Below are 12,019 nucleotides of genomic sequence, written 5' to 3'. Positions count from 1 at the left end.
CTATTGATACACTTTGATGACGGAAAGCCACTTTATCTGGCCTGTGATGCTTCGCCATACGGTGTGGGGGCCGTTCTATCTCACCGTTTCACAGATGGTTCAGAGAAGCCCATTGGATACATGTCCCGCTCACTAACAGTGGCTGAGAGGGGTTACTCTCAATTGGAAAAGGAGGCACTAGCCATCATGTTTGGTCTAAAAAAATGTCATCAATATCTTTTCGGCAAGCACTGCACCATCATCACAGATCACAAACCGCTGCTGGGTCTTTTGGGTGAGAGCAAAAGCATTCCACAGTTGGCGGCAGCCAGAATGCAGAGGTGGGCCTTGCTTTTGGCAGCTTATGAATACACCTTAGAATACAAGGAAGGCTCGAAACATGGGAACGCTGATGCCTTAAGCCGACTCCCATTACCAGTCATGCCCAGCAGTACACCACGCGAGGAAGAGGTAATAATGCTGATGGAACACATGAATGGCACACCATTGCAAGCCAAGCAGATCCGGGACTGGACCAGACGAGATCCAATATTGTCCAGAGTGCAACAATGGCTGTTACATGGTTCCTGGCCCAAGGTATGTGCTGATCCACGAGTGAAGCCGTACATGAAAAGACAGCATGAGCTGAGTGTGGAGGATGGCTGCCTTCTGTGGGGGACAAGGGTGGTAATACCACCTCAGGGTCGGCAGGTAATGACGGAAGAGCTACATGCAGCTCATCCAGGGGTCTCGAGGATGAAGTCCCTAGCCCGGAGTTACGTGTGGTGGCCCAACATGGATGAGGAGTTGGAGGCAGCAGTGCGCAGATGCCATACATGTCAAGCTAACCAGGCCACACCTCCGGCCGCGCCGCTGCATCCCTGGGAGTGGCCAAATCAGCCATGGATGAGACTACATTTGGATTTTTGCGGGCCCATTCTAGGAAAAATGTTTTTGATTGTCATCGATGCTTACTCCAAGTGGCTGGAGGTCATCCCAATGCAGTCCATAACCTCCTCAATAACTATTGAGAAATTGAGAAGCATATTTGCCACTCATGGCATCCCAGCAAGTCTGGTTACAGACAATGGGCCAAGTCTGGTCAGTGCAGAGTTTGAAAATTTCCTCAGGAAAAATGGCGTAAAACATGTGACAACAGCCCCATACCACCCGTCCTCAAATGGCTGTGCGGAGCGCGCTGTGCGGGTCTTCAAGGAAGCCATCAAGAAGATGGGGGAGGGAAGTGTGGAAACAAAGGTGTCTAGGTTCTTGTTTAAATACAGATCAACCCCTCAGACTACAACCGGCATTACGCCTGCGGAGCTGCTAATGAACAGGAGATTGCGAACGCAGCTGGACATGGTCCGGCCAGCACTGTCAGACAAAGTGGGCTCAAACCAGGCAAAACAAAAACAGAACCATGACAAAAGGGCCAGGGACCGAGTGTTCACAGACTGCGAGGCCGTATACATACGAGGATATGCAGGCCAGAAATGGATTCAGGCGAGACTCGTGGAGAGGACTGGTCCAGTTTCTTGGACAGCAAAAACTCAAGATGGCAAGCTGGTGAGAAGACATCAGGATCAGATCCGTCCACGTAATGATCAGAAGGAAACTCTTCGTGACACATCAGAGGACAGTTTTCCAGAGGATTTCCATTCAGCACCACCAGGAGCAGTTGATCAGGAACCCGATGAGCAGGAACCCGATGAGCCGGAACCAGACGATCAAGCACAGGACGCAGAAGTGGGAGTCAGGGACACCGCTCGCCAAAGGAAACCTCCATCATATCTTAAGGACTATGTTCTCATACAGACTCAGTGATTTCTGGGGGTTGTGTATTACACTAAGAGGGTACTATGAATATTTGACTGGACTATGGGTGGAGGGAATGTTGTAATGTTAAAATGCCTTTTTGTTCAGGCAGCACTGGGACCACCACCAGGGGTTCAGGTGGGGTCCTAGGCAACGGGGCTAGCAGTGTTTTGACAGCAGTAGAGCTAACGGCTGTGTATGTTGTATCTGTGTGCTGGGCTTCATTAAAAGTTCTAGTTGAGCATCATAAGAAGTACTTCACTTTACTACACGGCCCACTTGGGAGTAGATATTTCTCCATGTGGCCCCTGATCTAAAATGAGTTTGACACCCCTGGTGTAAACCATATGACTAACCCCTTTTGTTCAACTGTGTAACTGTGATGTGAGTGAGCCACCTGCTGTGAGATGCAGCAGCTTTAGAATTATATTTTTATTTTATTGTATTTTTTTTTTTTTCACAGTTATTTATAAAGAAAAAAATATACTAGATGTTTGGATAGTTAACAATATAGGTTGATCAAAAATATTTTCCTGAAAACAATCATCATTGGGAAGGAAGGACTCATGCACAATATACCACGATGTCGCAGTTTTATTAGATTTTTTTTTTTTTTTTTTACAAAACATAAATACAACATTTGCTGAAATAGCAAAACAATAACACATCCCCACAGAGATACTTGCAGTGACACACAACATGTCCACAAAGTCAATCTGCACAGATTCAGTAAACACTGAAATCTTACAGTGCAAATTCATTAATAGTGACCCCCAGGGTCTTACAGGGCTGTTTCAATAGCCCTTCATCATTCGGTCCTCAGAAAAAAGGCCAAACATTTGACGTAATACATACATGCGGATTTGGAAAAAAAATATATACGACTGTCTAGATTTGTCAACTTAATACAGGACAACCGACGCGTACGCAGAATGGAAGTATACAATACTCAGCTAATGCGATTTAAGCAGTAAATCATACGTTTCAATCATGTATATAACATGCTTTTGTTGGGAGGGATGCTTCTACCAAGGTCTCCACATGGTGGCGCTGTCGTGCTGTGGAGCTGGCTGAGCTCTGCTGGAAGTGCGCACTGCCGCTGCTGCGCTCTGCTGCTGCGCGCCCAGGCTGGACTTCAGGCTGAGGAGCTTCTGCTGGATGTGAGGCAGGGCTGCGGAAGAGCTTTGCGCGCAACAGTTGAGGCACGGCCGGCTCGCCGTGGCCGACATGGACCGCTGAATGAAGTCCGACACCCGCCGGGAAGCCTCCTGGTCCAGGTTGGTTTTGGGAAGGAGCGCAGAGACGCGCTGGAGGCAAGTTTTGTAGCCTTCTTTGTAGCTGTCTGTGGAATCTGAAAATATGGTGGAATGTATTTGTTAGTATCAGAATTAAGCAAATATGTAGGAAAATGTTTAGAACTAATACTTACTTTTATTGTGGACAGGTGGGATGTCACTGAGGAACCTCACGGTCATCTCAAGGATGTCTGCTTTCTCCAGCTTGGAGTAACGAGTGTTCTGTAAATTAGTTTAAAAAAAAAGTGAGCCAAAGTCGTAGTTTGTAAATATTTACAAAATTAACTGCAAAACAAACTTACATCTTTGCCAGTGAGAGGAAGAATGAGATCTTTCAGGTGGTTAAGGCCGTCGTTGATGCGAGCGCGCCTTCTTTTTTCCACCAAAGGTTTCATCGTCTGGAAAGAACAAAATACGCATGAGCAATTGTTGGATACAATGAGGACATGAAGACGAATAGCGGGACACAACTCACCTTTCTAAGCTCGAGAGCTTCTTTCCTTTTGGCCACGGTGAGCCTGGGAGGGAAAGATGCAGGCAGAGCCTCGCAAGTCATGTTTGGAGACATTGTCTACGTTCTTCTGAGTACTCGAGATGTGTGCTCGATGGAAGTCTGGAGAAGATGTGACTCCAACGGCCGCGGGTTGCCGCTTATATCCACCTCCACGGCGTCGGTACCCGTGCGTCACGGCTACGCCCCCAAGCCGCCAGCAAACGATTTGACTGGCCACTTTTTCCACGATAACAACACCGGGGGGGAAAAAAGCATCGCATTTTTTTTGAAAAAGTAACCATCTGTCTTCTTAAATCCAAGCGTGCGTGTCTGGGTTATGATAATAAGCAACAACAAAAATAAATTATAGCCTAATCCATATCCAGACGCTGTGCGTAAAAGTTGTTTGGTGGCACAGAATGGCCCCTAATACACTCTGCAAACTGATAAACACTTTTAAATCTATTCGTACAAGATCTAACATGTGAACATTTATTTTTTTAAATTACATTTTTATTTTATTTATTAAAAGAATGAGGTAAAATGCATTGCACTATAGTGGTGCATAATTACGCGTACATTACAGTTACTATTGTTATCTCTGCGTATATACGAACGTGTCCTATGTTAATATGTAGAAATGTAATATATGACTTTTAAATTACATTTTTATTTTATTTATTAAAAGAATGAGGTAAAATGCATTGCACTATAGTGGTGCGTATTTACGCGTACATTACAGTTACTATTGTTATCTCTGCGTACATACGAACGTGTACTATGTTAATATGTAGAAATGTAATATATGACTTAATTTGTTGGGAAAAATAGGTACGATTTATTGTAATACCGGTGCGTAATTACGCATACATTACATATCTTATTGGTGTCTGTGCGTATATATGCACACGTCCTAATTGTATTATGTATAAATGTAACATATTACTTCATTTGTTGAAAAATTTGGTAAAATATATAGCACGAGTGGTGCGTAATTACGCATATATTACATGGCCTATTGTTACCCGTGCGTATACGACACACTTGTGCCCTTTTAATGTTGATATGTAGAATGGTAATATTGCTTTATTTGATGAAAAAAAAAATGGTAAAATGCATTGTAATTGTGGTGCGTAATTGCGCATGGATCGTTTGTAAGAAGTTGCAACTTGTAAAAAGTCGCATTAACCGTGTCCTAATATTAAAAATGAAGCACCAAAAAACAAAGACAGTAGAAAATAAACACATTTATAGGTCAAACAATTACATAAAGCATATTTTTCGTACGTTAGTAATAAAAGTCGATTCTTTTTTTTACTTACAGGCCTATTCTATAGATGCTTGACTTTACAATTAGTTTTGCACAAGGATAGATACAAAATAAATAAGTATATAAAGTGTAGTACATATGTGTTTTATGGCGTCAGGCTTGCGTGCATATGGGAACGCTAAGAAGGTCCTGCATGCTCCAATCCACGCCACATCAAGAAAACCCAAGCCACGCTATACTTCCAAATAACATCTGCTCGTACATTTTGACAACAATAGTTGTTGTTTTTTAAAACATATGAGGTTTGACGTAATTTCTATAGCCCTGATGGGGCGGGGCTTCTTTTTTTTTTACCTGCATGTGGTGTGTTTGCTGCAGGCTGGTGACGCTTTACGCAGGGAGGTGGGGGCTTAAACCCTGCAGAGGGGGCACTTGCAGACACAAAAGACACTAGAGAATAATTCCCAAATACATTATATGAATAAGTACTTCTGCTTCGTAGTATACTACAGCGTCTTTCAACGTATATGTGCGTCCTCATACTATATGGAGGTTGCCTATAAAGTATATTGAAAAGTAACCAAAGATGTATGGCAAGCCATCAGATGCCAAAGCACTCAAGGGAACCACGCGCGCAGCACGCGCCACGGTGACCAGATGGCATCCTATAGACCCCCCTGCCCCCCCCAAAAAAACCACCACCACCCCACCCCTCTTTAGAATCGACCTCCCACCCCTCACCCCCCAACCATCTTTCCAGTCAACCCCGCCTTCAGCACCAATATCCATGTCTACAATACACACACACACACACACACACACACACACACACACACACACACACACACACACACACACACACACACACACACTTGTTTCTCAGACACACACACAGCTTTTGGTCAAGCTTTTCTCAACTTAACAGGCATGACACATGATCTCCAAGCACGTCTGGCGTGGCTACCCCATCTGCATGCTCCTCCAATGATAATAATGTATGGCTACCAACTGAAAAATATAATTACCAAACACCCTCCCCCTTGTTTGCAGGCTCCTTGTTGCAATTGTTCTCTGCCGCTTGACTCTTGGATGTCTGAGCGTCCAAGCTACCGTGTAATGCTTCTTTTTTTATTACTACGCTTATTGGATTCACCCGGATGGAGAAAACTGCACTCCAACTACGAACCCCGTTTCCATATGAGTTGGGAAATTGTGTTAGATGTAAATATAAACGGAATACAATGATTTGCAAATCATTTTCAACCCATATTCAATTGAATGCACTACAAAGACAAGATATTTGATGTTCAAACTCATAAACTTTATTTATTTTTTTGAAAATAATAATTAACTTAGAATTTCATGGCTGCAACACGTGCCAAAGTAGTTGGGAAAGGGCATGTTCACGACTGTGTTACATGGCCTTTTCTTTTAACAACACTCAGTAAACGTTTGGGAACTGAGGAGACACATTTTTTAAGCTTCTCAGGTGGAATTCTTTCCCATTCTTGCTTGATGTACAGCTTAAGTTGTTCAACAGTCCGGGGGTCTCCGTTGTGATATTTTAGGCTTCATAATGCGCCACACATTTTCAATGGGAGACAGGTCTGGACTACAGGCAGGCCAGTCTAGTACCTGCACTCTTTTACTATGAAGCCACGTTGATGTAACACGTGGCTTAGCATTGTCTTGCTGAAATAAGCAGGGGCGTCCATGGTTACGTTGCTTGGATGGCAACATATGTTGCTTAAAAACCTGTATGTACCTTTCAGCATTAATGGAGCCTTCACAGATGTGTAAGTTACCCATGTCCTGGGCACTAATACACCCCCATACCATCACACATGCTGGTTTTTCAACTTTGCGCCTATAACAATCCAGATGGTTCTTTTCCTCTTTGGTCCGGAGGTCACAACGTCCACAGTTTCCAAAAACAATTTGAAATGTGGACTCGTCAGACCACAGAACACTTTTCCACTTTGTATCAGTCCATCTTAGATGAGCTCAGGCCCAGCGAAGCCGACGGCGTTTCTGGGTGTTGTTGATAAACGGTTTTCGCCTTGCATAGAAGAGTTTTAACTTGCACTTACAGATGTAGTAACCAACTGTAGTTACTGACAGTGGGTTTCTGAAGTGTTCCTGAGCCCATGTGGTGATATCCTTTACACACCGATGTTGCTTGTTGATGCAGTACAGCCTGAGGGATCGAAGGTCACGGGCTTAGCTGCTTATGTGCAGTGATTTCTCCAGATTCTCTGAACCCTTTGATGATATTACGGACCGTAGATGGTGAAATCCCTAAATTCCTTGCAATAGCTCATTGAGAAAGGTTTTTCTTAAACTGTTCAACAATTTGCTCACGCATTTGTTGACAAAGTGGTGACCCTCGCCCCATCCTTGTTTGTGAATGACTGAGCATTTCATGGAATCTACTTTTATACCCAATCATGGCACCCACCTGTTCCCAATTTGCCTGCACACCTGTGGGATGTTCCAAATAAGTGTTTGATGAGCATTCCTCAACTTTATCAGTATTTATTGCCACCTTTCCCAACTTCTTTGTCACGTGTTGCTGGCATCAAATTCTAAAGTTAATGATTATTTGCAAAAAAAAAAAAAATGTTTATCAGTTTGAACATCAAATATGTTGTCTTTGTAGCATATTCAACTGAATATGGGTTGAAAATGATTTGCAAATCATTGTATTCCGTTTATATTTACATCTAACACAATTTCCAAACTCATATGGAAACGGGGTTTGTATACACTATTAATATTAATATATATAGCCTCCAGAGCTAACAATATCAGCTACGTACGCAAATAAGACAGTTAGTAAAATATGATAAAATGTCAGAAAATACAGGAAATATCCGCTTCATAAAGCACACCACTGCATCCCTCAATGTTTTTCATCAAAAAGAAGCAATTTTTACGAAAACTCACCCCCTGATATATACTGATCAAAAATATAAACACAACACTTTTGTTTTTGCTCCCATTTTTCATGAGGTGAACTCAAAGATCTAAAACGTTCACTATATCTACAAAAGACATATTCCTCTCAAATATTGTTCACAAATCTGTCTAAATCTGTGTTAGTGAGCATTTTGTCATGATCCGTGGTCCGGATCATGTTTTTGTTATGTTCTGTTAATTTTTGATTCCTTGAGTTCCTGTTTGTGCACCTCCTGTGTTTGTTACCATGGCTACTTATGATTTTCACCTTCCTCTGGTGTTCGGGACGCGCACCTGTTTCCAATCAGAGACGTTATTTAAGCCTGCCTTTGCCAGTCAGTCGGCCTGGCGTCATTGTTTGCCTCATGCCTTGCCAAGTCAGTCTTGTTTGTTCCATGCCATAGTTTATGCTAGTTGTTCGCTTCATGCCTAAGTCTTGTTTATTTCATGCCACAGTTTCGTGAGGTTCCATGTCCATAGTTCCATGTTTCCTGCGCTAAGTCTTTGCCTTAGCTTCAAGTGCGAACGGCACGTCTTTTTCTTCGACTAGTTTTCTGTTTTTGGTGCTGTTTTGACTTCTCAAGAATAAACCATGCTCCTACCTGCAAGTCCTGTCCGGAGTGATACTCTCACCAGTGAAGTATAAACACAAACATTAAATAGTGGGCTTTAACAACTAGGAAGGTTTGCTGGCCCACTATGGACTGGACTCTCACTACTATGTTAGATCCACTAAGGACTGTTCTTTCACAATATTATGTCACTCGACATCCATTGCTTTCGGTCTCCCCTATAGAGGGGGTCACCCACATATGCAGTCCTCTCCAAGGATTCTCATAGTCATTCACATCGACGTCCCTTATGTGGGCTCTGTACCGAGGATGTCGTTGTGGCTTGTGCAGCCCTTTGAGACTTTTGTGATTTAGGGCTATATAAATAAACATTGATTGATTGATTGATAGATCTTTTTTTATTTTCATACATTTTTGAAAAAGCTCCAGGGAGCCACGAGGGCGGCGCTAAAGAGCTCGAGAGCCGTGGGTTGCCGACCCCCGCAATAGGGCAAAGAATATGACCACACTGTTTGAGTGGACATCTGCTTTGTGAATAAAGTATAATTTTAACGTTGCCATCGTACAGTATAAACATGAATAACGTACCTCTCTTTTTATGCCAAAGTAGCTCTAAAAGTGTCGAAAGTTAGATATCTCTGATGCGAATAACTATAGTTGATATATGGAGAAGGGGTGTATGATTGAATAAGCTGTGCTTCTTCCTACTCCTTTTCGGACACGTTGAACTGTTGCAAGTGGTTAACGTGATGTTCTTTACTGTCAAACATGTTCAAAATAAACTCAACCATTACCAAATAAACCAGGAGATGCTGTATAGGAAGCTGGAGGAAAATCATATGGGTTTACTAATAACTTAATACATTTTATTCACACTGTAACTTAATGAACTGATTTTTTTTTTTTAAATACAACAATATAATTTCAATATTTATTATACCCTTACTACAAATAACTGTAAAAATGACAGTACTTCATTTACTGGGAATATACAATGAACATGTTTACAATGTAGGTGTTATTCAGTTAAATGTTGCAGCATTGTTTGAAGACCATTTATGTTACGGGTGAATATATTAAGCCATATTCAGTTTGTTTACCATCAGCATCAGCAGCACAGACAAGCTCTTTGAGAGGCACACTTGCTGCACGCGCCCTTCGCAGTCCCACCGGGATGGAGAGATTATTGGAAGGGGAAGGGGAGGGCAGCGGGCGGGGTAGGGGGTTGATGGAGGGGTCCCACCTCTCCTCCCATTGCTGGGCCGTCGGTTAGAGTCCCCTTTTGTCTTTTCAAGTAAATTGGGCGTCTGTAACCCATCTGTGCGGGCCGGATAACAGGGAGCCTTTGTCTGTCAAGGTCCCAGCACTTCACAGGAATTAAGAGTCACATGCATGCTGCAGGTTTTGGGATGCGAGCGGCGGGAAAGGGAATAGGGGGGTGCGGCGTGAACCCAGCGCGGGTAAAATAGATAATAAGCGCCACCTGACTTTGGTCAAAGTTGGTAGGTCTGTGTTTCACACCAATAACTTTGTCTGCCCTGCAGGATGAATTTGAGGACCAGTCATGGACAATTTAGAGTGAAAAGCAATCTTTTATTTTCACTCGCATACAAAACATTCTAACTTGGATTGTTTCCCTGGCTTCAAGACTCTCCCGAAGGACAGTGCGGCAAAGACACAACAAACTTCCTTCTTGTCTCTCATGGACACACACCTGTTGTTGTCGACTTTGGACTGGCTGACAAGAACACCGAGGCCACAAAACAGAGACACGCAGCAGGCTTACACACACACATGCATCCACAAAATATATAAGCCACACACACATACCCCACCCCTCATTCAACGCCCTTGACGCGAATCCCTTAGGGGGGATGGACAGCTGGGCAGCACCGAAGAGCTGTAGCCTGCCACTGTAGCTCCCACTCCCTTCCCTCTATTGCAAGTCTCGAGTTGTATGTTGTAATATGTATATGTGCTTTGCAATGAGTTTAGTTTCCCACTCCAGACTAAACCCCCTTAGGAGCCTAGTCTAGATTGTATTTGTTTACTTATCCTCCCCCAGCGTTGACCTTTTTCCCATCTTTTACGGGGCATCTTGTGGCAACCCATCAGCGTTCCTGTTCTGTAACCCTGTACACTGTTTGTTTGTCTAATCTTGAACGGGTTTGTGCTGAAAACAAAGTTTTGTTTTACTTGTACAATGACAATAAAGACCTACCTACCTAGCCCAGTCACAACAGAATAGGAATTGTTTTAAAAAATGACTTGAATTGCCGACCAAACCTAAAAACACTGTCAATGTAAAGCAATCATATGTTTTAATGACTATTTATTGCAACTTTAAATGCCAAGAAACCACTACAAATACATTTTAGTCTGGTTTCAAGCAATTATGATGGGCTCTGCAGATAAGTAAACAACATTGCCAGTTTCTGAAAATCATTGATCCTTCTCATACAGGATGGCGATGTTTTGGAAGGAAAATGTGTCAATTATTCAGTCAAGTTTTCTGAGTTTTTATCTTCACAATTTCCAAAAAAATAAGTTTGTATTGTACCTTTCGTAAGGCACACTTTTTGCATGTGTCTATGGAAGTTCTCTTTCAGGTCATTGTATTCTCAGGGCATTCAAACGATCACACATGGACTGTTCTGTTTGTCTTGGAAGAAGAACGTCTCAGGCACTGTCTGATTTGTTTTTTGACGAAAAATTCTGCCCAAATTTTTGCCATGGGTCTTGTATGTTCTCTTGTTTATCGGTCGACCGAACATTGCGCGTAGTCCGTTTGCCCACCTACCATTCAGCAAAATCGAGTGCCAAAACAAACAATTGGTGTTGGTGGCTCAGTTTCTGTGAAGTATGAATGGTTGGTCTTTTAGGCTCTGGACACCATTTCAGATGTGGGCCACATCGAGGAGTAGTCCTGATCCGTCTGAATACTGATCTTTTCAAAATATGACTGCAGTCTAAACGGTAATGCAACATGTTTGCGACTTTACGTCATCTTTGGTTTAGCTGCGTCATACATGTGCGCAGGAAAAGACTAAAAGAAAATCACTTTCCTTTATTTATTTTCCACGCTTTTTTCTGGTTTGATAATAAAAAAAAATACAGAAAACAGATCATTATTCATGATCAATTATCCGATGTCATTGATGTGTTTGAAAATCAAAAATGGGAATTAAAAGAACGAGGAATTTCAGGGTAATCAATTTGTTTGGTTTGACATTTTGCCGCTCATCCGGGTAGGCTTCATCAGTTCGTGCTCATAGACTTAGATTGGTCAGATCTAGTCTAGCGGCTGGTGCCAAAACCCCAAATATTTATACCCCAAAACCAGGAGGGTGTGCTTGGGCAAGGATGGTTTTGAAGAAGCCTACTCGGATGAGAAGCAAAAGGTCTTCTAAGACAAAACAAACAATCCAGTTGCGATCGATTGAATGCCCTGAGATGACAATGACCTGGATGAATGAGAACATTCATAGACAAAACAACGAGTGGAAACTATTTTCTCTATTGCCCGTTCATTATTTGGACATATGGGCAGATTGCACACGCGCAGTGTCTCTTTATATCACTGTCTGTGAGTGATCTCAAGATTCAAGATGCTTTATTATTGTCCATTCTTTAACAT

The 12,019-nt window shown here is 42.6% G+C and overlaps 1 protein-coding gene across 1 annotated transcript; it reads right to left on the bottom strand.

Moving 5' to 3' along the window:
• Positions 1 to 2,470: 2,470 nt before the first annotated feature.
• LOC133612920 (transcription factor HES-2-like) lies at positions 2,471 to 3,692 on the bottom strand. Its single transcript, XM_061970497.1, has 4 exons — positions 3,565 to 3,692; positions 3,392 to 3,487; positions 3,224 to 3,311; positions 2,471 to 3,145 (listed from the first exon to the last, which is right to left on the bottom strand). The coding sequence occupies exons 1-4, from the start codon at positions 3,655 to 3,657 to the stop codon at positions 2,820 to 2,822; spliced, it is 603 nt and encodes a 200-aa protein (XP_061826481.1). The 5' UTR covers positions 3,658 to 3,692; the 3' UTR covers positions 2,471 to 2,819.
• Between the last annotated feature and the right edge of the window lie 8,327 nt (positions 3,693 to 12,019).

This window comes from Nerophis lumbriciformis, linkage group LG01 (genome assembly GCF_033978685.3).
Source record: "Nerophis lumbriciformis linkage group LG01, RoL_Nlum_v2.1, whole genome shotgun sequence".
NCBI classification, from domain to species: domain Eukaryota; kingdom Metazoa; phylum Chordata; class Actinopteri; order Syngnathiformes; family Syngnathidae; genus Nerophis; species Nerophis lumbriciformis.
The sequence above is the reverse complement of the archived record's forward strand: the minus strand, read 5'-3'. Positions and strand labels throughout refer to the sequence as shown.

Bases quoted from the DNA above. Each gene is read 5' to 3' on its own strand.
- LOC133612920 (XM_061970497.1), bottom strand. From the start codon at position 3,657: ATGTCTCCAAACATGACTTGCGAGGCTCTGCCTGCATCTTTCCCTCCC. The intron at 3,312-3,391 runs GTAAGTTTGTTT...ACTAATTTACAG, and splicing joins TTCCTCTCACTGGCAAAGAT to AACACTCGTTACTCCAAGCT. The intron at 3,146-3,223 runs GTAAGTATTAGT...CCATATTTTCAG, and splicing joins CCCACCTGTCCACAATAAAA to ATTCCACAGACAGCTACAAA.